This window comes from Mustela nigripes, chromosome 5, assembly GCF_022355385.1.
Source record: "Mustela nigripes isolate SB6536 chromosome 5, MUSNIG.SB6536, whole genome shotgun sequence".
Taxonomy (NCBI): Eukaryota; Metazoa; Chordata; class Mammalia; order Carnivora; family Mustelidae; genus Mustela; species Mustela nigripes.
The window spans coordinates 139,876,484-139,901,445 of record NC_081561.1 but is presented as its reverse complement, the minus strand read 5'-3'; the positions used below and the strand labels follow the sequence as shown (position 1 = coordinate 139,901,445).

Below are 24,962 nucleotides of genomic sequence, written 5' to 3'. Positions count from 1 at the left end.
GAACACATTCTGCCCTTATCACTGGTCACTGATCCACATGGGCCCAAAACAAGTAGAGTGATGTGATGATGATCGAAGCCATCTGGGGCCCAACTCTAGAAAAAGTCAAGAGCACGCCTTCAGACCAAAGCCCATCAGGAGCCAGTCGGTAATTTTATGGGTTCCTCTGCCACTCCCGTTTCCCTCAGAGACTGTAACATAGAGACGGCAGCTTAATGGGCAACTATCAGGAGACACACAGTATATGCTAACTCGTTAATATTCTTTGGATGTGCTAGCTAGATGACTACTTTCTATCAGGGTGCATTTGATGGATAGAGCTGGAATAAAATCACCTAAATGTGTAGAGGAAAATTTGATAAATGTCTAAATTATTAAAAATTCAATGTTTCAAAATACACAACACAATAAAAAAAATTTTTACTAGCCCATACTAGACTGTGAGGCTAAGTAGCCTCTCACTGAACAGGTTTCCTCTGCAGGAAGTAACGAAGAGCTGCAGTATCTGAATAATAATAATAATAATGATGATGATGATAATAATAATAATAATGAAAAGAAACCCTCTCTGTGAATTTCCATTAAATTGGTTATTCCCCAGGAACACATAAATCTTCTTAGGCAGGGCACGGTGCCATCTTCTTGTGGTTGGTTATTTTTGTGGCTCTGGGGTCCAAAGGAAAAAGGGAAAAATGAGTACTGCTAATAGTAGGTGAAAATTTATTGTGCAGTTTCAGTGCTCTGAAGTAATTTTATTTCAACGAGCCAGATGAAACACGTTATGTCGTAACCCAAATACACTGTTCCCTGGGACAGTGCTGAGAAGGGAAGGGAAGCTTCCGGCTAACAGACCGCCGAAGACTGTCCTCTTTCATCTCAAACGTAACAACACCCACCTCGCTGGGATGAATGACCAACAGCAGGAAGGACTATTCTAGTTATTTTAAAAACCTTCCATTTTGCCACTAGTTTCATTCTTCCTCTTGCACATACTTTTAAAGAGGCGTAATCAGGGAAGGGCACTATTCAATGAGACCCTGGAAACCAACAAGTCAGAAGCTCAGAGAAGATGCAGGCCCAACCTGGAGCAAAGAAACAACAGCTTCTGGGGTGACCTTTCAAAGTCCCAAAGGTCAGAGGGGTGGCGAAAGGCAGAGGAAATGAGAAAAGGTAGTAAGAAAGGGCCAGGCCTCTAAGTCCACGGTGTTTCCCTAACACATCATGAAGCCTCACGGGGCGCACACAACCGGCTACACGGTGCTCTGTATTCATCGAAGGCGAGCATCCTCCCTGGGACAGTGCCAGCCCCTCCGACAGGCATTAGAAAGTGACAGGTCCACTACGACCCACAGTCTCTTCTCATCTCAAGAGCAGCGCTCCTCAACTGCTGGGCAGTGAGGGGCGTGGGGAGGCAGTTCAGGGCCTATGGAATCTGAGAACACAGACTCTTGGCACAGGTGTAGACATTCCTGGTCTTTCCACAAACGCATCCCCTTACTGCACTCACCGGACGGGCTTTGGTAAGAACGCAGTTGTTGACATCACCAAGGGGGTTGAAAACGTTAAACACGATGGAAAATTTAAAACAATCCATTAAGAAAATAATAGAGACTTTCTCACTGGAGATGATCTGCAAACAGCGCTTGCGAACAACTATTTCCGGGTATGTATTTCAAGGTGAAAAAGTACATCAATGCCCCTGGTTCTGCCCTTCAATCCCTCCTCCGAAAGTTGAACTCGCACTGAATGGAGCACCGGTTTTGTCGGGGGATCTTCCAATACTTCGAATGTTGCCCCATGAGAAGAAGAACTCTGCGTATATATCGCTGTCCCCAGGGTCACTGGGAACGTGCTCACCCACTACAAAATCACAGAGGCCGCGCAAGTCATTCACACAAAATATAACATGATCCTCACGTCTTGAAACGTTTACATAGATTGAGCAAGTTTCCAGGCAGCAGACAAGTTGAGTGTGTCCCCCTTTGGCCCACTGCTCGGGCCGTTCACCAGTGCAGGCCTGCGGGGAGGGGGGGCGGGGAGGGCAGCTCCCAGAGCGTGGGGCTGACACGGTTACCTGCTGAGCTGTTCACCATGTTGGGCGTCATGCTGTAGGGGGGTGCCTGGGTGTTCATCAGCCCAGAGCTGTTGTTCACGGACTGGCTGTAGGGAGAGCTGGAAGCCATAAGTCCACTCTGATTCATGCCGGGAAAACTGCCTTGCCTGTAGGAAGAGAAAGCACACGCATACATATGCTGGCCACGGACACCGGTGGCACGTCACCCGGGGAGCCATTTCTCAGAATGCATCTAGGCGAGGGGCGGGGGCCACTATTTTTCATGTTCGCTTAAAATAACTTATTTCCCGGAAAGAGGGCTGAACTACTGCTAAGTAATTATTTAATCCACTGTGTAAAAATTCCAAATAATATAAATTCCACAAATAAATTATACATTTTGAATCATGTCAAGTGTTCCAGGTTATGATTTATATAGAGGAATATAAGCAAGAAAGGGAGAACTTGAAATAAGAACAGGAATTACAAAAGCAAGCAAAATTAATTTCTAATGTTTAAGAAGATCTGACTCTGTGAGCATTACTTAGTGTCCTCAGATCAAAATCCAGAAGTCAAGGGATGAAAGTCAAATGGGCAGTTGTGAGAAAGTTACTTAAAAATTCTTTCTTCGGGAACGCCTCGGTGGCTCAGTGGGTTAAGCCTCTGCCTTTAGCTCAGGTTATGATCTCAGGGTCCTGGGATAGAGCCCCGAATCAGGCTCTGTGCTCAGCAGGGAGCCTGCTCCCCCCCCACCCCCGCCTCTCTGCCTGCCTCTCTGCCTACTTGTGATCTCTGTTTGTCAAATAAATAAATAGAATCTTTAAAAAAAAAAATTCTTTCTTCGACCTAAATGTTCTGATAGAATGAATGTGGGAGAAAACATTTCTAAAACCCTTCAACTCTGTTACTTAGCATTCTGTAACTAGGTACTATGAAACACACACCAATATCCCCATATTAACTTTACACAGTAAACACCAGACTTCCACTTCTTTTTGTAGGCTTTCCTGGGACAGGAAGGAAGGGAGCTTCAACGGGCTGACAGGGTCCCTAAGGGTCACCCTTCCTTGACTGTAATGCAGACTCATAAACTTACATTTTGGTGATTTAGTTTTGCTAGTTTTTTCTGTGTGCTCTGTGAAAGACAAACTTTGCACTCTTGCAAGGGGAAGAGGGTATTTCTTAATCTTAAGGGGATACCTGTGGCACAAAGGCATTTCTCTAACTGCTGGAAATGAGACGGGGAAGAGGGGAGGTTTAAATTGCATGGCGCTTTAATTCTCGCAGGAAAATTACAGGCAGAGAGAAAGATGAAGGCAATGTGACAAAATCTGTGAGAGCCTCCAGTCGTACTCAAGCGTCTCTTACATAAATAGTATACCTTGAGAAAATTTTCCCAACTTTTGGCTACCAGTGTTCCTTCTTAAGAGAAAAACTAATAGGAAGGGTAAAAATCCACACTTGGCATTATCTGTTCCAAATATAATATGAGTACAAGCCCCCTCCCCCAGCCTCCATTAAGCTGTCATCTGATGACTTTCCATGTATAACAGTAAAATATTTTTGAAGATTCTTTAAAATATTAACAGAAGTCATTTTAAGAAAAACCCAATATACTATTCTTTTTGTGTAGCAATTTTCAATGGATTCAAATTCCTGGCTGGTGGAAAAAGTTCAAACACAGTCCACTTGGGAAATTCCAAGTATAAGGGTTTGAGTGGGCTTTTTTTTTCTTTTAAATATTACATCAACCATTCAGAGAATTCCTGTCCAGACAAACACTCTATGATGGCTTAGGACGAACATTCTAGCAAGCTAAAGACTAATGGCGTGGGTGTGGCTCTGAGAGAAAGGAATGTTACTTCAGCCTTGAATTCTGAGCTCACTGAAGTGCCATTTGGAATAACTACAGACTGCTGAATCCAGATTATAATACCCACTGCAGTTCATTAACAATGTATCTGAGATCATTTGACGGCTTCTGATTAACCTCGAGGTCGTCAAATACTTCTAAATGCATTGCCCCACAGCTGGCAACAGTATTTCTTTATGGTTAGGGTCTTAACATCCAGCATGAAAGTGGTTGGCGTTAATTCAAGCATCTTAGGTTCCCCTTCTGACGTGCTCTCATTCAAACAAAAGACAATCTCACATTTATGTACCTGTTTTGAAAGAAAACAAGAACAAGAGGCACCTGTTGGGGCTGCTCTCCCAATTCTGCAGCACATAAATCATCTGAAAAGCGTCCTTAACTTAGGAACAGGTTGGGTTTTCTGAAGACAGCTTTCAAGTCTCAACCAGGGGTGACCTGTCCTTCAAGATCCAGGTGCAAAGGCCACCCCCTTGGCAAAAGCCGGCCTCACTCCCCCACCTGGAAGCCCCGCCTGCCCCTGACTTTGCCTATCAGAGCCCCCTGCACTTTCTTTTGGGTCTTCTAATAATTTATGGTGTGCATTGTGGCTCTTTTGGGCACGTATGTCTCCGAGAGGAGCAGCTACTGAGCCTGCCCAGCTACTAGAGTAATACTTGGTAAATGAACTGGTAGACAACGTTGTCACCCGAGTACACAGGCCTCAGGCCACCTCTTCAGGCTTCCCCCAAACTCAGTTTTGTATGTGCTGTGACTCCCGGGTGCGCGGAACAGTCGGGTCCTTGAGCATGCTGGCTTATAACTTAAGCGGCAAAGAGAATCAGAATAGAGAACCCACCAGGCAGGCTCCTGGTAACCCTAATCTAGGATTTCTCCCCCAAGTCTGCACTGTCCACTTGCAATCACCGTAAGATAATGAAGGTATGCATTAGAGGGTAAAAAACAAACAAACAAACAAACAAAAAACCGTTAAAAGTAACAAGAAATTGAAGACGTCGTGCTGCTGGCTACAGTGGTCCTTGATGAAATCATGCCTGTAGTTTTACAAGTTTGGTCTTGACTCTGTCATACTCACACTTTCCACGGTCACTGGGATCTGGGAGCAAATCTCCTCAGGTCTCTGGGCCCGTTTTTGCATGTGACACGCAGCGACAGATAACAACGGTAACTGTCATGACTTCTGAGGCCCTAATAAATGCACCTGGCCCAATTTCTAGGCATTGAACACATTTAATTTTTTAAATTCCTGGAGGAAGGTTGGTGGGATTATGCTTACATACCGAGAAAGAAAAAAGGATCAGAGAGACTGAAGAAGTTGCTTGAGGACACACAGCTAGCAGGTGGCAGGAACAGAATGCCTCAGGCCGGCTTTCAGTCCGTGTCCTCTATCGCTTTCTCCATGGGATCCCTAACGCTGCTAGCACTCGATGAGACATGGCACAGGGAGCCCACTGTATACCTTCCCTCTGTCTGCTGTAGCCATCTGTAGTTGTAGACAGCTGACAGATACAAAGTAGAGCTTTTCTTTGGGCTTCCTGAACATCTGCTTCCAGGAAGGAATTTCACAGGTGTGGCGGGCCCCTCGGGTACCCAAGGAGGGAAGCAGCTGAGAACGACGGGAGTTTTCTCAGGGTGGCCGTGTGTGGCCATGAGCACAGCACTTGGCCATCTGTCCAAATGGGGGGAGACAGCCAGTCCTTCCATCATCACAGAAGAAACCCTATTCATTATTGCTTCGGAAACTACCCGCCAAGACCGTTGGTAATTCTGGATAAGCAAGATGGGCTAATACTAAAAAAAGAAGGCTTTCAATACACTCTGCTGAATGTTGCAAATTGAGACTATTTTGTTTTGTGGAAGGAAACCTAACAAGGCCGCCTCTCTGACTAAGTTGAGCGCCCCAACTCACTATGGCGCGCCTAACAGGAGAGGGCACCAGGTGCGGCTAACAGAAGAGGGTTTCTGGGGCTCACGACAAAAAACTTCTTTGGTTGGGCTGACTCCTATGACTTGGACCACAGAGACCTCAAAAGAGGGCCCTTTCCAGAGCCAGCACCCACCGACCGCTAAATCCCTTTCTGAACACAGCAACACTCAGATTGCTGCCAACGGCATCAGGATAGTCGAAGTCAGTCACTCAGACACTCTCTTTTTCAAAAAGAAACAGGGCAACACGACAAAAACAGGTAAAAATGCAAATGGAAACAAGGGCAACACTGTCCACGTAAAACCCTAAGATGTAAGTTGTATCTGGAAAAGCAGAGTGCCCTTCCTTGACCTTGGGGTGTGAACTCCTGGGCTATCTGTTACAGGTCTACGGGCTCAGATAGTTTTTGTTACAAATTACTGCTCGCCTGATGCCACAGGTTCCTAACCTGCGCTGGCTGTGGCGATAAATGGCCAATAACGTCTCAGAGGGGACCCAATAAACATTCGAAGTAATGTTATGTCAGTGCTTCGTGTCGGTGCTTTGCTGCTAGCAGGCCGCGTGGGAGGCACGTGCACAAATGGGCCAGGCCCCGTGCTCCCCTGGGCCTTCCGCAACACAGCACTGGCCCCTAATTTCTTCCAAGTCAAAGCATGATGTGGGGGTTGTTACTTGAACACGTGGACCCACAAATTAACTAGAAGAACTTTACTGAAATCAGTCTTTGGTTGGGACTAGACATAAATGTTTGAGATCTGTCACTCGACAAGAACTAGGTTATTATAAGGAGAATAATTCAGAAGTGGAGCCTGTACACCCATTTCCCTAAAGCACTTCTCATCCTGCTTCTCAGTCTACACACACACACACACACACACACACACACAAGTGTTTTTTTTTTTTTTTTTCTTAATAGATCTTCCTTTTATTCACTTTGGAGATTTCTCAAACATTACACATTCATCTGCAAACAAAGAGCTGGCTTTGGGGAAAAAAACCCAGAAGCAAACACCAATTTTAAAGCGACCATTTCCAGTGGTTCACGGTGAAGGCAGAAAGGGGACTACAGTTTCCAACTACAGCTTGACCCAGCGGTTAAACGCACCAGTATGAAACGCTATCAAGGGTAACCGCACATTTTTTTCTAAATACCTTGTTTTAAAGTCAACTACAAGAAAATTTAAAGTAAGATCTGTATATGATTTTGGTGCTTTACAAGAATATTTAGGCCACATTGTTTCAGCAATCACCACTATTTTTTCTCAACAGTGACAGACAGGGAAGTGTGAAATGTGTAACTTGAATGTGAGTGGGTTTCTGATGCAGCTCTTTTGAGAAGGGTCGGGGCGGAGAGAAGAAATGCTTTGGGACCAGATGCCACAGGAGGGGAGCCACGTCATACAAAGTCCTGGGGGCAAGCCGCATGGAGAGAAGCTGCACGCAAGAGTGCCAGCATACCCACGGGAAACATCATTCTTGAGTCATGTTCACCAGGAACATAAAGCAGGGCGTGCTCCACTGGAAAACGGCACGACTGCGTACAGATCTTTCTCTATGTGGACTGTCACTGTGGATGCAGCTGGAGTTACGTAGCCAGCAAAGATTGCTTACTGACAAAATTAATTAGGGTAACACCAAAATTTGGAGCACTTTTCCACTTAAACCCAACAGTCATCAGAACCAGGAACCTAATCTTTGCAAAGCCCAATTCCAGCAGAATTTATTTTTAGAGAGTTCCAACTGTATGTGTAACACTGCACAGGGTGCCCTATTTTCAATGATTTAGAAACAGAAGCTGTCTTCACATGTGCCCGGCATTGCCGGAGAGCACGCTCACCCTGACTTACACCATGTCTCCCCCCAAGCAGTACTGAGGACAAATTCGGTCAAAACTATTTTAAAGATTTTATTTATTTGACAGAGATTACAAGTAGAGAGAGAGAGAGAGGGGAGGAAGCAGGCTCCCCGCTGAGCAGAGCCCGATGCAGGGCTCGATCCCACGACCCTGGGATCATGACCTGAGCTGAAGGCAGAGGCTTTAACCCACTGAGCCACCCAGGTGCACCTGGTCAAAACTATTTTAAATCTAATATCTGAAGTGGGAAAAACACTGCTGGTACCCCCAAAACAACATAATCAAAACAGAAAAGCCAGCCAACCATGCCCAGCCCCTTTCTGTTGTGGCTAATCCGTTGCACGCCTGAGACAACATGTGCACTAGCATATTTTGGTGGCAAAATAATGCTATCGGTTCAACAAGCGAGAGACTCAATCCTGGGAAGGTAAAGTGGCAATTTGTATCTTTAAAACCAAAGACGACATGGGGTGCCTGGGTGGCTCAGTCCGTTGAGTGTCTGCCTTCGGCTCAGGTCATGATCCTAGGGTCCTGAGATCAAGTCCCACATCGGGCTTCCTGCTCAGCAGGGAGCCCGCTTCTCCCTCGCTCTGCCTACTTGTGATCTCTCTCCAGGTCAAATAAATAAAATCTTAAAAAAAAAATAAACCAAAGATGACGAAGAGAAGTGTCAACGATTTACAAACAGTAGATTCCTGTGGAAATACACAGCCACGTGTTATTTTAAAAAGACCTAACAACCGTACACCTTTTGCTCAGGGAGACACGGCAGAAATAACTAACATTAATCAGAAACATCTTGTCTTTATTGGTAGTTACAATCACTTGTTTGAGACGAGTATTTTAAGACTGTATGGGCGGGGAGGGGGCAGGAGGAGCACAACAACAGGAGGGCCAAGCGGAGACACAAGTCAAATCGCCGGAGTGGATGGCCACGTCCACCTGCGAGCACGTTCTGTGGAGGAGGCCGAGGTGGGAGCATGGGGGAGCCTGCAGTCAGGGAGGTCAGGAAAGTTCCCTGAGAAACGGATGCTAGTCCCCCCCGTCCCCTCACACCTCATCTCTGGCCAGATCAGCGGGATTCACTCGGGTGAGGAGAGGAGAGGGCACCCTGGCTCAGGGGTCTGGCAGCAGGGGCAATTGGCAGACTAGAGGGCGTGAGCGCGGAGAGGGACAGAAGGGCCATGTCCCCCGGGGTCTGTGGGGTCCTGTCTGTAGGCTGGGACAATAGGAAAGAGACTAGGGGTTGTTAAGCAGGAGCAATGGCCGAAAAAGATGTGTTTTAAAGACATTGTCCCCTGCTGTGGATAGGAAGACACACGGGCGGTGCGAATGGACCTGGGGCCGCAGGTGTGCAGTTACTCCAAGAGCTGGTAAGAGAGGCCAGGAGGGCAGTGGCACAGCCACTCTCAGAGGCACATTTGACAGGACGGGGTGAGGAATGAGATACTGGGCAGAAAGGAGAGGGGCACTAAGGTGTCTCCCAGGTGTCTGGCTTGCACGAGAGGCTGGGTGAGGAGGCAGTCACTCAGAGCTAATGTCACGTGGGCAGCAGGAGGCTCAAGTCTGAGAAGCAGAGGGAGAGTTCTAGAACTCATTTTTGCTTCCTGTGCTCTTACAACCCTTCTCGAGTCTTTGGTTTAACATATTCCCTCGTTGTGAATGCGATCCCTTTCGAGGCAGCCTGTTCCCTTCCAGAAGGCTGAAAAGTGCAGGACATCAGCCACAAAGCTACAGCAGTAATTAATCACTTTCCAGCAGCTATAAATTAATAACTTCCCAAACCCTTTGGCCATTGATACACTTCAGTTTTATTTTTTCCTTTGAGAATGGGCAAAAAAGGAACGTCGCTTTTCAATAGCTCGATGAAAAAGACCCTTTTGACAGAGGGGCTGTGGTAACGTTGTTCACTGGTCTCGAGAATGGTCTCTGGAGTGGGTGCACAGTGCGCGGCAACCCGCGGGCGAGCTGTCCCTGGCGTGTCCCGGCCGCGGCCCGCATCACGCGCGCTGCCCCCCCCCACCCCCACCCCGGGCACCTCGGCCTCTCAAGCATTTCTCCGGGGCGTCTTCGCCTTTCTCCCAAGAGCTGTGTTTTCACCATGCATCTTGGGGAGGCGGTTTCTACTACGCAGCGAGGAATCCGCATATTCCATCTTGATTTCCTAAAAGGCTCTAACACCAGGAACATCTTTTTCCTTTCTGTTCACTGCTTCATGCAGCCTTCTCGGCGGGATCCAACCTGTTATCAGTCCTGCTCCTGGCATTGCCGCTAAAACGCACCTGTTGTGCAGTTTCAAGATTAAGTCCTTGTCTGCCTCAATGCAGGTACCCCCTTTCGGTTTTCCTAAAGCCGCTGACGGATTGTCACCTTCTTTCTCAAAGCAACCAGGAGAACAAATAGAGCTGGAGGGTTTTGAGGCGAGAGACTTCCCTGTCAGAGTGTGAAGAAAATGTAAAAAGCGTTTGGCTGCCTGAAGTCTGGTAACTGATAACTGAGAATGTTCTCTTCATCTCCACGTTGATTTGGGGTTGGTAAGCCCATTGTTCTGTGATTCCGAAGAACTGCTGGCAATCAAAGACTAACAGCAAGTCTCCCTTCCTTCAGAGACTGCCTGTTGACTCCCAGCACACAGGCTGCCTCAGGCTCAGGGCAGAGACCAAAGCCCTGGAGGCAGGTGTGAATCCCCAAACCTGTCTCTTCCCCGGAAGAGGAGGACCCCAGGACTCTGTGGGTTCTGGTGCATGTAGCTTCCCACTGGGTCCTGGTAAGATGCAGATCGCACAGCTCCCCGGAAAGGAAAACTAGTTGCCAACTGAGGTTGCCCACAGAAAGAAAACAGTGCTCTTTTCTGTGTTATGTCAGAGATCTTTACTTAAAAAAAGCTAATTTTGCAATTATGATACCATTAAGAAAAGATTTTAAGTAATTCCTAAGGAGGGCTATTCCTTTTCAGTGATGGAAGCACCCACCCTTTACCCTAGGACATCCCCTTTCTGGGCACAAGGTGTAGGAGAGAGAAACGTCAGAGGTACCAGCACCACAGACAGGTGCACAACAGCTTGACAAATACTGAGGAGCTCCGCCACAGCGCCCATCCAGAACCAACCCGAGTGATACCTGGGAATGTGGTCACGAAGAATGCACAGATCCTGTCTGCACTCACAGACTTCTTGTACCTAAAGAGCCAGCCTATCGCATGAAAAAGAGAAAGAATCCAGGTCCTGACATCTCCATCTTATAAACTTGCTAGAGTGATATTCTGTAAAGCTCTCAAACAGAGAATACACTTATCCTGGCTCCAATGCCAGGAAATATTCGGTATAGTCATTTCTAACTTACAACAAAATCATCCTAAAATTCTTAGATTTCCTGAGCTGAAAGCAGCACTGGCCCACAAAGTTACTTCATTTGTGAGGCAACACTATTCAAAATTAGAGTAAAATGTGTTGTAGGAAAAGCCTGAATGCTGAGCAAAAAGTCTAGATCATGACCTTCTCACCATTTGCTCTTACCTGGTATCTAACAGTCAAAGGCCATTTAGAAAGAGTTAACTTTCAAAGCCATGGACAGAACCTTATGGGGTTCTGTAGCTGTGATTTTTTTTTTTTTTTTTAAATCTATTCATGGAAGTGAAATTCAAACTAAGAATTAAGGTCATCTTTGGGAGTGCTCCCACAGCCCTTTATGCTACCAGCTAAGGGGTACTGGAAGCCCCTTGCCCAGGATGGTCACCAGGATGCTTCCCAAACCCCAGACCGGGACAGGCTATGACACAGATCAGGTCCTCTTCACTGCATTTAAGCTGTCTCTGGTGCCGTCCACCCCAAACACAGCTGAGATGACGCAATTTCGCACAAAGCAGGATGGGGTGCTTCCCGCGGTCAGCCTGAACGCTTTGCAGGGTGGCGATGAGGCTGGTGCTGCTCCCTGAGATACACATGACTTCAACCATCTTGCCTTTTCGTAACTGTGGAGAGCTCGAGTTGCCTGCACTGTGGTGCTGCCTTTCCCTGGGGACAGATGGACTGGAAAGCCGATTCTCGAGGGGACCATCCCAGCTGGTCTGGTGGAGCTGTGAGGTCTGTGGGGCAGAGACGCTAGTGGCCATGAGGTCAGACATGTAGACAAATGGCTTAGCCAAGTAAAAAGGGGCACAGTCCACCAATGTGAGGCTCCCTTGGGTTAGTAACGGGAGCTCCGACCCACTCTGTGTGTCACCATGGGTCACCTTAGATGGAGGACAGCACCCAGGTTTGGACTAGAGCATGGACAGGAGATACTCTGAATGAGGAAGGCAGGTCTAGACACGGTGGGGAGCTTGGAATACTGCAGAATGTGAGGAGGACAACCGTGTCTGAGAAGGCAGAAGGCAGAAAGTCAGGGGATTTGGGGAGACCAACTTAGCCCTGAATCAAGAGACTGCCAAAGTCCGAGATATGGTTTCAGGTTTGCACACCCATTAGTTTCTCCAAATGCTATCCAGTAACCAAGGCTTGGGTCTAGTATTCTCCTCTGATATCCATCAGGGACAAAAAAGTGGGCATCTGACTTTCCACTTTCCACCTGCGTCCCTCTGAGTTTCCCCTAGTTCTCTTCAGGGAGCGGGAATCCCAAAGGCCAAGCCTTAGACATGCAGTGGCCACCCCAGGGACCCTTAGGGGATTACAAAAAATACAGGCTCGTGAGACTCCCCCTGCCAGTGGCTGGGGTGGGTACAACTCCCGCTAGGCAACACAGTCGCTTGTTTATGGAACTTCACAGACCCTAATCCATAAAAGGGTTGCTCTACATTTCGGACTTGGATTCCTTGGATCTCATTAAACTAAAAAAAAAAAAAAATAATATATATATATATATATATATGTGTGTGTGTGTGTGTGTATATATATATATATATAATCTTAGTCTTTTAAGAATTAGTATTTGGGGCACCTGGATGGCTCAGTTGGTTAAGTGTCTGACTCTTGATTTCAGCTCCGGTCATGATCTCCGAGTCATGGGTCGAGCCCCCACATCAGACTCCACACTTAGTGCAGAATCTCCTTGAGATTTTTTTCTCCCTCTCCCTCTGCCTATCTCCCTGCTCACACGTGCATGTGTGCACTCTTATAAATAAATGAATAAAATGTTTTAAAAAAATTAGTGTTTCATTTTTTTCTAAAAGTAGGCTCCAGGCCTAATGTGGGGCTTGAACTCATGACCCTGAGATAAGAGTCACACACTCTACTGACTGAGCCAGCCAAGCACCCCTTGTTTTACCACTGTTTGATGTGAAGACTAATAAATATACTCTGTGGTTACCACGATAGTTATGAAACTCTGAAAGATTTGATTAAAGACATAATCTTAAAATGCCAACAGAATACTCAATTCTAAATTCTGAAGGGAAAAGAGGCTAAAAACTAAGCACAGTATTTAGATGATAATGCAAAGGCTTACATTTAATTGCAGAAATAAAAACTCTACTTAAGCCTTTGAAACCTTTTCTTTGTCTTTCAATAATGTGACTTCTCCAATCACAGCTATTATTTTAAAACCTAACTGTCCAAAATCCAAAGGGCTAAAGTCTTCGTTAATACACATCACTCCAGTCCCTTCAGGCCTGTGGACCCCACGGCAACTGGGTCCTGACACATTTAGAAGTTTTCTGCCCCTTCCCTTTGACATTTTAATGCACTGTCTCCATTAACGTATTTCCACATCAGTGGCTCCCGGCCCATCAGCAGAATTGCGTCATACTGGCTTCAAGGAAAATAATACAGAAGAAGTGCCTCGCTGGCAAACAGCAACAGGGGAAATGAATTATAAATACACCTCCCTAAAGACAGTTGCTGGAAGACATGTGTGTATGTGGGATGCCCATGAGATATGGACGTAAGCGGCTCTCTACAGCTCAGAGGACAGGCTAACCCACTGCTTGTGCTGATCAAGTTACTTTACGATTAAGATGACTTCACGGGATATAATGAGTGACAAAAGTTAAAAAATGTTAGAATTCCCAATCTCTTGTTTCACTGAAAACAAAAATATTTTTTGGAAAGATTTATTTATTTTAGAGAGAGAGAGTGCTAGAAACAGCTAATGGGGGAGGGGGGAGGCGCAGAAGAAGAGAGAGAAACCCAACCAGACTTTGTGCCCCCGAAGTGGGGCTCGATCCCACAACCTTGAGATCACAACCAAGAGTTGGCCGCTCAACTGACTACGCCGCCCGGGCGCCCCCTAAAAACAAAAATATTTTAACAAAACTGATTTCGGCTATCCTAGTTTTTGGTCTGATGTAAGTATAAAAACGTAGGTCTCCAGATTCATGGTTGTGATAGTCGGTATAGAAGTTCCCTTGCAGGAAAGAGTGATACAACTTTCCAAACTGACTTACTTTTGCTCATTTTTTTCCCCTAAAACTAAGAAGCCTGTGAGTCTGGCTCTTTTTGAAGTTCAATCAGTGCACGGGCGCATCTCTCGGGGACAGCACAGGGAAGACGGACGTGGCTGTGCCAGCATCAGCGGCTGTGCGCCCCTGTGGGTCCAAGGGCTGACTCGGAGCCCTTCCTCCAACAGCCATGCTCTGGCCCCGACGAAGCCGGGTGCTAAAGCCATACCGGAGGGCGGAGACTCAAACCCATCCGCCGTGTGCCCTGGAGCAAACAGTGACTTCACCTCACAAGGCGCGTGGTTCCAGAAACTACGACGCTGTGTGCGGGGTCTGCGTGGGGAGGTGCCAGGCCCGTGGTTCCCTGCAGGGGCATCGCAGGGAGGGCAGGGAACCGAAGCCCGGACTGTAATTCAGAAGCACAATCTCCACCCAGACTTGGGCCGATGGCTGGTTTCCGGCAAGAGAACTGCCCTTAGGCATGACGGAGAACTAAAATTAAGGTGTTTTCTTTTAAAGGGAAAATCGAGAGAGACCGCACTAAGCGAAGCCATTAGGACACTAGTGCAGAGCCGGCCTTGCCCACCTGTCCCTGGTGGAAGGGTCCTGAGCAGGTAACTCAGAGAGACTGGTTTCCTCCACCATGAACTCAGGGGACAGAGGCTGGATGACACCTATAATCCCTCTAGCTCTGAGGTTCTACTGTTCTGTCGTGGAAACCAAACCCTCTTGGAATGCAGAACGGGGGCATTATCTTCCTTCTTTTTAAAAAAATTTATTTGAGAGAGAGACAGCGCAGGCAGGAGAGGTGGAGGGAGAGAGCGATTTCCAAGCAGACATCCCTGCTGAGCACAGAGCCTGACGTGGGGTTAGATCTCAGCACCCCAAGATCACGACCCAAGCTGAAACCAGGAGTCAGGTGCCCAATCAACTGTGCCCAGCAGGTGCCCCTGAAACATTCTTGTTCTGATGAAAGATCATAAGGATCTGTGTCAGAACTCTGGCATAAGCCACCTCAAGTCACCAAAGACGAGATTCAAACTGATACCCGGGGGTGCTGGGGTGGCAGTCTTCAGGGAACCGAAGGATACCCCCGCCTAAAGATGTGGGGCTTGGCGGGCCATCTACAAGTTCACTGAAGTCATGCTTCATCCTGGGGCTCACGTCCAAGGCAAAAACCTGGGTAACTCCGATGTAGCCAAATCCACAAATCGGCTGTATTTGGCAAGAGTGTTACCTGTTGGACGCTTCCTGGTGCCGCCCAGAATGGACGGAGGCAAAACCCACTTAGCAGCCGAGGGAAATTTATGTGTGTGTGTGGCCTCAGATTCATGGCAACGGTTCTTTTGGGGCAGTGGCTAAAGTCCCTCCTAATCTTCTGGCCAGCTTTGACTTTCCTCTGCGGACAATGTCTCAACTCTGTTCAACATGGTGCCATAGACAGCCATCAGAACTGGACGGAGGGTGACAGTCACTTGCCGTTCCTGAACTAGGCTTCCCATCAATCATCTAATGTTTCTGCCTCTCAGTACTTCAAAAGAGCACCACCTTAACCAGAAATGCTTTAAAACTAAACAGAGCAGCGACGCCTGGGAGGCTCAGTCACTTAAGTATCTGCCTTCAGCTCAGGTCATGACCCTGGGGGTCTTGGGATCGAGCCCCGGAGTTGGGCTCCCTGCTCAGTGGGGAGCCTGCTTCTCCCTCTCCCTCTGTTCCTCCCCCAGCTTGTGCTCGTTCTCTCAAATAAATAAATAAAATCTTAAAAAAAAAAAAAAACTAAACACAACAATGCATTTTCTGAGTAAAATGTGTATCAGTGTATATGGCGGGGGGGAGGAGCATCCTGGACAAATGCATGGTATAAATTACTGATTCCAAATGATTAGACATTATTACTGAGCTAATCTAGTACTCGAACAGTAAGAGTTACCATATTCTATTGTAAATCCTGATAATCAAAACAAGGAATTCCTTTATTCAAAAGGTAAACAAGAAAAAAAAAAACCCAAATCTTCTACACGTTCCTTAACCTACTCAGGGCAGCACGTGGGTTTCACCCTTCTCATGCCAGCCTTAAAAAGGGAATTAGTGAAACGGCTTCCAACCAGTCAGAACTGTGTGCTTTCTGTACCGTCTTCTCTGCCACGAGCTGCGAAAGCCCGGAGTGTAGCTGCCGTGAGCTGGCATGTCTCACAGCGAGCTCTCTGTTCCTGTCTAATTGCACACGTATGTGCGCACACACACACTCACTACCTTTGTCATTAGTATGTCTTTTTCAGTTTCTTTCAGAGGCTGTGGGCCCTGTGGGACTCTGATTCAAGAAAGAAGGCATTTGAACAAACTCTGTGAGGATGTTTCTGCAAGGCCACTTCTTCCCCAGGAGAACCCAATGTTCGGCAAATGGGTTTTTCCAAACTGCCCACCTGCCTTCCGCCCAGCACGGCTACCAACGGGGAAGACGACAAAAACAAAAGCGAAAACACGAGTTTGCTGCAAGGAGATGTGGAAAGCAAAAGCACGTTGAAAACCAAATTTCTCAACCCACAGCACTAAAACATGTACTACACATGTTTTCTCACACTCAAGCTTCTGCTTTGGGGGAAAAAAAAGGCACAACAGGTTACGTGGATGGCGAAGGGCAAAGGAAGGAAGATTTAAAATAGAAATAAAACTTTCTTCTCTTTCTTTTTTAGAAAGAATGCTGTAGACATAAAAAGGCAAAATTCTGAGCTCACAGGGATGGGGCCGCAAAGACAAGCCTTTGCCAAGTGTCCTTTAAAAGATTTACAAAGAAAAACTCCAACATCTTTCTTGTTCTTATTTTTAATTAAGGAGGAGGTGTTGTGTTCTAAGGAAGCTATGCGGATGCTGTTGGCTGAGACGCAGATTGGATCTTCTCGTGCTGGTTAGCTAACATTGATTTTCTGCCCCAGTGGAAGAGATTTTACTCTGATGCATGCCATTTAAATTCATTTTACACAGCTGCTTAATGTGGCTTGGCAAGGCACAGCCAAACTAGCTTTGTGGGACTAAATAGAACTCCAGAGTTGGTGAGGGACAGATCCTATGGATTAGCAGCTGATGATGAATGCCTCCCTTTCCCCTCTGTGATTTTCCTACTGACTCATGGACTGACCTTGAAGGTACCACAAGAGAGGAGGAAGAGGAAAAGACAAAGTCCCCAAAGAATTATGTTTACCTAATTCTACATTTATTATTTCGCTTTTAGGATTATGTTTACAAAATTCTGTATTTGTTGGCCCACATTTAGGACCATGTTTACAGGATTTAGAACTCTCGACTGCAAAATTATCATTTGCTCTTGCTGTCTAAATAAATGTATCCCGAATATAAAACTATTGGAGGGCTGTCTGTGTTACGTATTCACAACAAGTCGTGAAAGCACAGTTGTATACGTTTAATCTTTAAACAAAGCCAGCGGACTGTTCCCTGTTTTATCTTCAGCAAAAATGTGGCGTGTTTCTACTGCAGCTACTGAAGAGAATTCAATCTCTGTGGGATAATCTTACTGTTACGATATGGAAAACAATATCAAGAATAATATTTTCACTAAATAAATTGCTCAATAATAATACACCATAGGAGCATTTACTAACCTAAAAATGGTGACAGCCTGCTCTTATAAAGCTTTGTAGTAAGGAAAGAAGAAAGACACTTTTTGTTGCTGTATGTAATTCCTGTGTTGAAATTGACAACAATATGGCAACACTATGTTTAGAAAGCAAATTCTGTGTTGGAGGATTTGGTTGCATTTTTCTGGGGACTTTAATATTCTAAAACTCCTTGTGAGAAGTAACAGAAATCTTTGGCACAGATATCTGCTCAGTGATGATATAATGAAACCCCTCTTAAGTCCTATTAATAACCTGAGTCATGTCTCCTGCAGCGAGTCTCCTGTCAAATAAGGTTGCTGTGCTCGGAATTTGGGGATGTGTGTGGGAGCAGGTCACCGTAGTGGCGGGAATGACAGTAACACAGTTGTGATAACAGTGCTGTACGACACAAGTTCCCAGACAACACGAGGACGACAGTGGGGGAAATCACGCCAGGGGAGGTGACTTCATTACTCTGATGGAGCTCAGAGTGTGCATTTCCCTCTCAGGCACGAAGGAGAGAAGCAGCCATGCCCAAAGCCATGCAGAGACGGGATCTGGGGACGGCATGCAGGGCGCCACCACACTACCACGGAACCGTCCAGAAGAGTGAAAAACGGAACAGAACAAAACGAACAAAAACCCCGAAACAAACGAAAAGAAACAAAAAGACGACCCCCTCTGGGATGGATTTCCTTTTAGGTCTTTCGCTTTCTTGTTTGGGGTGTTCCTTTTGCAGCCAGATGGCACGGTCATTAACGGTTTAAAAAAAAAAAATGCCCAGGTCCCGCAGCAAGTCAGGGTATGTGGCTACCTACCCGTACTGGTCAGGCTGGTGCATCATGGGAGCCTGAGAGTTGCCATAGTTGGGGTGCTGGGAAGAAAACATGGGGCGTCCCCCAGCCCCAGACTGGCTGGGATAAGCAGGCGACCTAATGTATGGTGGCCTAAAGCAGAACAGAAGAACAACTTCTTTGGATTTGTTCTGTAGACAAGTCTGAATCCCCCTGCGCTTTAGGTTCTCTCCACGTGTGGGTGTGAGCGCTACAGAATGTGGCCTCGGCCTCTGTCCCATGCAGCTGCCTGCCAGGGGGACCGGAGATGGTTCCTCGAAAAAAGGGCGGGGAGGAGGGCAGGGTGAAGGAGAGAGATGGGGGAAGACTGTCAGAGCTGGTCCCCATGCTCACATCAGCGCACCCCTGACTCCGGGACAAGCCAAAACGCACAGTCCTCAGAGTGCCCCGAGGGCTGCAGCGGATGGCCCAGGAAGGCAAGGCTCTGGGGTGGCCAGCTGCTCAGAGGCAGACGTGACAAGGCAGGGATGTGTTCCTCTGCACAAATCGGTAGAAAATGCCACATCGGCTGATTCTGGAAGGGAACAGCGCAAGACTCTTACGCAGAACAGCTAGTTATGGCCTGTCCCTCTGGGTGTCTTCCTCCCAGGCCACCAGCCGCAGCCTCTGGTGCCATCAGGCACTTTCCACCTGAGAGGAGCTGGTGCAACCATGAACAATTCGGTTCAACCGATCTCAGAACTTCAGCTGGACCAGGAAAACCGGTGTTCATGGACAGGTTTATTAAAACACTCCCTAGACAGGGGTGGGGTTCAGGAGATTTTAAGGAACTGTAATATGGATGAGAGAGAGAAAAAGAATGACTCACTTTCATTTTGATTCCTCAAGGGAAATTTATCATTATTTGGAGCAAACGTGAGACTAAAGGGGTCCCTAACATCCCCCGAATAGCAGCTTCAGAGGAAAAGTAACAAAGGGACACATTTAAATACACACACACACACACACACACACACACATTTTTCTTTCCCTTTGACAAAAATCTGATGCTTCTATCTTTTCTTCTGAAGACACCCTATCTTCATACGTAGCTTTCAATGTGCTTTGATTTAAAACGTATTTTAGCATTTGTTCAACATAATGTAAAACATACCTATAAATGCTTCTCTTAAAACTATTCACTTCTGTCTCATAAATTTTTCATTAAGTATGTTATTTTTATGCAGTTTAAATAACTTCAACAATTTTAAAAATCAAGATTAAAAACAAGTAAGTAACTGAGGCTAAAACCTTGCTCTGTCAACTTAAAACTTTATGAAATATTATCTTTGCTTTACTGGCCGCATTTTGGTTTGGACAGATAGAGAGGTAGGCCTAGAAAAATAAAATCTACCATGAGAGTATGAAATCCATAATCTCACACAGAAACATTTAGACAAACACACACAATACGAATATGTGCATAGACAAAGATCCTATTTTATAAAGACTGTTATGGTGGGTTTAAAAAAAGAAAGGAAGGTGATTCTTTTTCAGTAGTTTAGATTTTAGAAGCCTACATTTTCAGCTTTAGACCTTTCCTGCTTAAACCTTGCTCCTCTGATGGGACACCCAGCTATGCCGCTGCCCTGGGCGCGCGTTGCGAGGTCTAGTCACGGTCATTCTAAACGAGCTCCCACAGCGGACTCGGCCACCACTCAGGTTCCTCCCTCTGTGTCTCACAGATCGTGGTCTGCCACTGACTTCTCTGTACTTTAAGGGACAACTTGTGTGAACACCAAAGCGATGGCCAAGCCGAGCAACACCACACTCCCCACCCCGGGTGGCGCGGGCGTGGGGCCCGCTCGCAGGTGCGCACGTAGACCACCTGCCCCGACGGCATACCTGCTCTGGGCCGAGTTTGCAGCGGCCTGCATCACTGCGGCGGCTGCCTCCTGTGCCTTACGGTTCACGGTTGGCATCGGCGGCCCCATTCCTGGCCCTCCCTGCTGAGACATGCCGGGAGAACTGGGGGTCATGCTGCTCATATTTCCAGGAAATGGTCTGTTCTGCATCCCAGCTGATGGCATTCGTCCCAGGGGCATAGCACCACATGGCTGGCTTGGCCCTTGTCCATGCATCTGGTTGTTGGCATTGATGCCCATGCCGGGCCCCGGGCCGCTGTAGCTTGCACTGGGCACCCCGCTATACGTTGGGGGTCTGGAGTAGTTACCTAAACAAAAAGCAAACACAAATTAAAGCCTTTTACTCAGTATCTGGACTGGTGAGAACATTCGCTGGAAATGCTTCTTGTCCAACAATGTGGTCAACACAGAACGGCAGTCATTAGCCTTGTTAACCCTTCCCCTTTGGCACGGATGAGGCTGGCTGTGTCAACACGTGCTCGCTTGGCCCATTCCAAAGGCAAAGAGCCACACAGGACCACTGCGAGATGGAGGGGACATGCAGACTAATCATCCAGACCATCCAGAAACAGGCAGGGGACGCTGGTAGTGAGTGTTGCCTCAGTCCATCCAACGCTCACATGCTTACCTTTTAAGCAAAGTCATGATTTCAACCCTAGTCCTTGGGAACACACCACTGAGACTGCAACCACGTCACCACTGTGCTCGACAGTCCTGATCCGGGGCTCTCAGAAAGACAACACGTGAGACAAACGTGTGGTCAAAATTATCCTCCAAAACCCCACAGGAGGGGTGCCTGGGTGGCTCAGTGGGTTAAGCCTCTGCCTTCGGCTCAGGTCATGATCTCAGGGTCCTGGGATCGAGTCCCACATTGGGCTCTCTGCTCAGCGGGGAGCCTGCTTCCCCCATCCCCCCGCCTGCCTCGCCTGCTTGTGATCTCTGTCAAATAAATAAATACAATCTTAAAAAAAAATAAAATAAAAAAAATAAAACCCCACAGGGGATGTCGTGTGGGGGCTCAACAGCAGTCTGGCCAAACAATCTGCTTTTCTCTGATGCTGGGAGCACGTCTGGTTTGTTTGTGTGTTTGTTTTTTTTACCTGAGCACCAGATGAAGCAGCTAGTTTGTGCTTAGTGCCTGTCTTAGGAAATATGGCTTCAAGCACTACCCAGACGTGGGCGCAGTGAATTGGGGACACCGCGGGGAGCAGGCAGAGCCTGAGGAGGACGTGAGGGACCACAAGTGCACCTCCAGCCCCGTTCACAGTGGGGGACACACTGAGGAGAATGGCAGCTTTAAGGGTCCCAACTATTTCAGTAGTTCTGTCTTCTCTCTCCTTCCACACCTTTTATTTTGACTGAGTGTACATAGATTAAAATCAAATAAATTAAAGGCATATGTAATGTCATTCCAATAATAATAATAATTGAAGATAGTAACTGCCAAACCACACCACGTACGACACGTGGGGCTAAATGCTTTGCTTCGATGATTACATTCATTTCTCCAATAACCACAAGAAATACATATAAATGACGACGATTCCATCTACAAATGGAGAAAATCAACAGCTAGTAGGTTAGGAGTCAAGCTCAAGCCAAAGGATTATGGGACCCATGTAATTAACCAATAAAACATGCTGCCTTCCCACAAATGATTACTGAAATAAAATGAATGTAAAAAGCATTTGTAGAATACAGATCAGTGTTTCCCAATCAATCCTTACTGCTTTCTGGAAGAATCTCCTTGTCAAAATAATGTAACTGTTCTAGGGGATATAAAGTTAAATACAATGCAATTCTTGCACTCAAAAAGCTCAGAGTGTGTGTCTGTGTGTGTGTGTGTGTAGAGTAGCAGGGATAAGACAAGAAAGTGTAGAAAAGCAAAAAAGAAAAAGTGCAAGAATAAGTGTGCTTGGGGGTGGGGCAGGGATCAGCGCAGTAGGGGAGTTCGGGAACCTTTCTTTGCTGGGCGGGGACCTCGGGAACCTGTAGGTGGGCAGGCCCTGGGGGAGCTGGTGCCAAGTGACGGCTCCGCACAGACTGTCTCCCAGATCTTAACTTGTTCTCCCCGTTCTAGGTTTCATCCTCTTCCCCATAAACCAAAGATAATCCCCTCTACTACTGTCTACTTGCGCTCTTGCTAGGGTTAAAGGACATTATGTATGGGAAGTACTGCAAATGAGCACGTGAAAATGGGAGGGAGTAGGTATCTGGGTGGCGAGTCAGGCAGAGGAGAGGACAGCACACGTTACAGCCAGCCAGACCGCAGACATCAGGCCACTGATGAGCTCTGTGTGGCTGTGTGCCGGGCACCCTGGGGTCAGAGGGCACGTTCAGGAGGGCCTTGTGTTCCAAGCCTCCAAGTGTACGGTTTATCCTGAAGATAAAGAGGAGTATCTCCAGGTTTTCCAGCAGAAATTGGATTTGATGAGTAACAATAATAAAAGCAAACACTTAATATTTACTGTGTGCTAAGCTCAATTCCAAATTCTGTGTGAACTCATTTAATCCTCGTTTCAAGCCTAAGAGGCCTCTGTTATTACAATCCTAATTCTGGAGATGAGACACCTGAGGCACAAGATGTTAAGGAGCTCGTCTCAAGGTCATGGGCCCGCTAAGCAGAGAAGGTACCGTTCGCACGCAGGTAAAATCTGTGTGTGTGGTTCAGAGTCCGAGCACATGACACTACTGGGTGGCCTCTCAAACGCTTAAGGAAAAACTATACTTATGTGACACATCATCGCAACCATAAAAAGAGGTTTCCTTAATCCACACGTGTGAAACTGCATCACCTATAAACCTACAAGAGATCTGCGGCCTTTTCAATAGGGCCTGGGTACATCACATGAGCTTTCTCGTTGGGTGTCCGTGGAGTGTGTTATTTATTGCAGATGGTGAGAAGGTCACCATTCACAGGGACCATGGGCTGACGCGTTTGCTGTAAAGGTCTGGATGGTATATATTTGAGCTATATGGGCCAGATGGTCTCCATACACAAATGAGAGTGCCTGTGTCCCAATAAAACTTTATTTACAAACACAGGTGGTGGGCCAACATTGGTCATAATGTGCTGGCCCCTGCTACAGACCAATCTCAGGACAAACCAATACAGTGCTCCGCCAGCACAGAAGGGGACTTGTTACAACCAGCAACTTCTTCAACTCTGAATGTCCTCTGGAAGGCGAAGGAAAGCCTAAAGGGGAATGACAACAGAGTGATGCCCCAGTAGTTCAGGAACTGGAAATGGGAGGAAAACAAGAGAGACTAGAAGGAACAGGAGAGGTGTGAACAGCTACCATTCAGGTCCTCATGAGTCGGTCTTTAATAGCCAGCTCCTTGAATTTACGCTGCCTTTTCCTAAGAAAATACTTTGCCTTTGCGGAAATAATCGAACGGACACTGTTTCCACGTAAAACGTAAAACATTCACTGTTGATCAATTTCAAAGTTCTTTATAAAAAGTTCTTCAGTTGTTTTGGAATCTCCCACCCCACAGGACCACACATAAGGTCCCCGTCTGTCTTCCTGTCACACCATTGTGGTGGAAAGGGCACCTTATGCTTCCCCGGCTTGTGAGGGACACGGCGCGGTGGGTAGGCTGCTGGCCTGCCTCTTCCTACGCCTTCTTGGAGCACAGGCCTCCGAAAGCTTCTCTGTGGGCAGAGTTAAGACTTGTCTCTATCCTCACTGACCTCACACGCCCTCGCTTCCAGACAGTCTGATAGCATCAGGGAACACAGTGCTCTTTTTTGGCTCTTGCTTTTATTAAAAATAAATAAACTCATTCACAGTTCGAATGCAAATGAAATTAATTCACATATTTATTCGATTACTAGCTCCCGCCCTTCCCCAGCACTTGGTAAGTGACTCATTTGGTAAGAAACCGGATTCAGTGAAAACATATGTACCCTTTGCTTTCGAAGGAAATGAAATAACACTTGAATCTTGTTTTAGAAAACAAGAGTTTGGACATGGTTCTGGCAGACGGGGCCCACAATGCAGTTTTGTTAGAGAAGAAAGTTCCTGATTTTGTTGAACTCTGCTTACGGCTGGAACAGAGAAACCCTGTCAGCCTGAGCTCTTGCACTTTGGTATAACTGGCAGTCAGGGGCTGTATTTTAAGGAACACAAAGGAAAGAAATGACTGAGATGTTCGGTTACCCTGGACCCTACTTCTTCCTTCTCATTCATGGTGCGTGCTAAGAGGAAGGGCTGCGTTTCAATGGCTTTGCTCCATTCCGCAGCTGGTCTGCGGACAGCAGGTGGGCGGGGTCCGTGTGAGCACACAACCCAGGCACACACTCACACACGCACGCAAGCACTTGTGCGTAGAAAGGCCCATTGAGTGTTGTGCTCCCAATCTCATTCTCCTCAATCAGTTGGGTTGATTCCATGAATTGGCACTCAAAAGCACACGTCAAGGGAATCCGTTCTAATTACAGAGGCCTCTGTTTGGGAGAAGAAGTACAAAGTCCCCTTTTCTTCTCCTTGAAACGCTAAAGACTCCTCATTAAACTCACATGCCTGGATAAAAATGCTTTCTAAAGGCTTTAAATGGCTTAAGAGGCAG

General features: G+C 46.9%; 1 protein-coding gene across 7 annotated transcripts in view; it reads right to left on the bottom strand.

Moving 5' to 3' along the window:
* The window catches only part of ARID1B (AT-rich interaction domain 1B), a 439,440-nt gene that overhangs the window by 40,022 nt on the left and 374,456 nt on the right, over window positions 1-24,962 (bottom strand). For 5 of the 7 annotated variants that reach the window (XM_059401329.1, XM_059401325.1, XM_059401330.1 and 2 more), the window contains 3 exons: window positions 20,371-20,698; window positions 18,511-18,639; window positions 2,075-2,220 (listed from right to left, as the gene is read on the bottom strand). In XM_059401329.1, coding sequence (XP_059257312.1) covers window positions 2,075-2,220; window positions 18,511-18,639; window positions 20,371-20,698 — 603 coding nt within the window. The remainder of the gene's footprint in view (window positions 1-2,074; window positions 2,221-18,510; window positions 18,640-20,370; window positions 20,699-24,962) is intronic. The other 2 variants (XM_059401328.1, XM_059401332.1) reach the window with 1 other exon arrangement.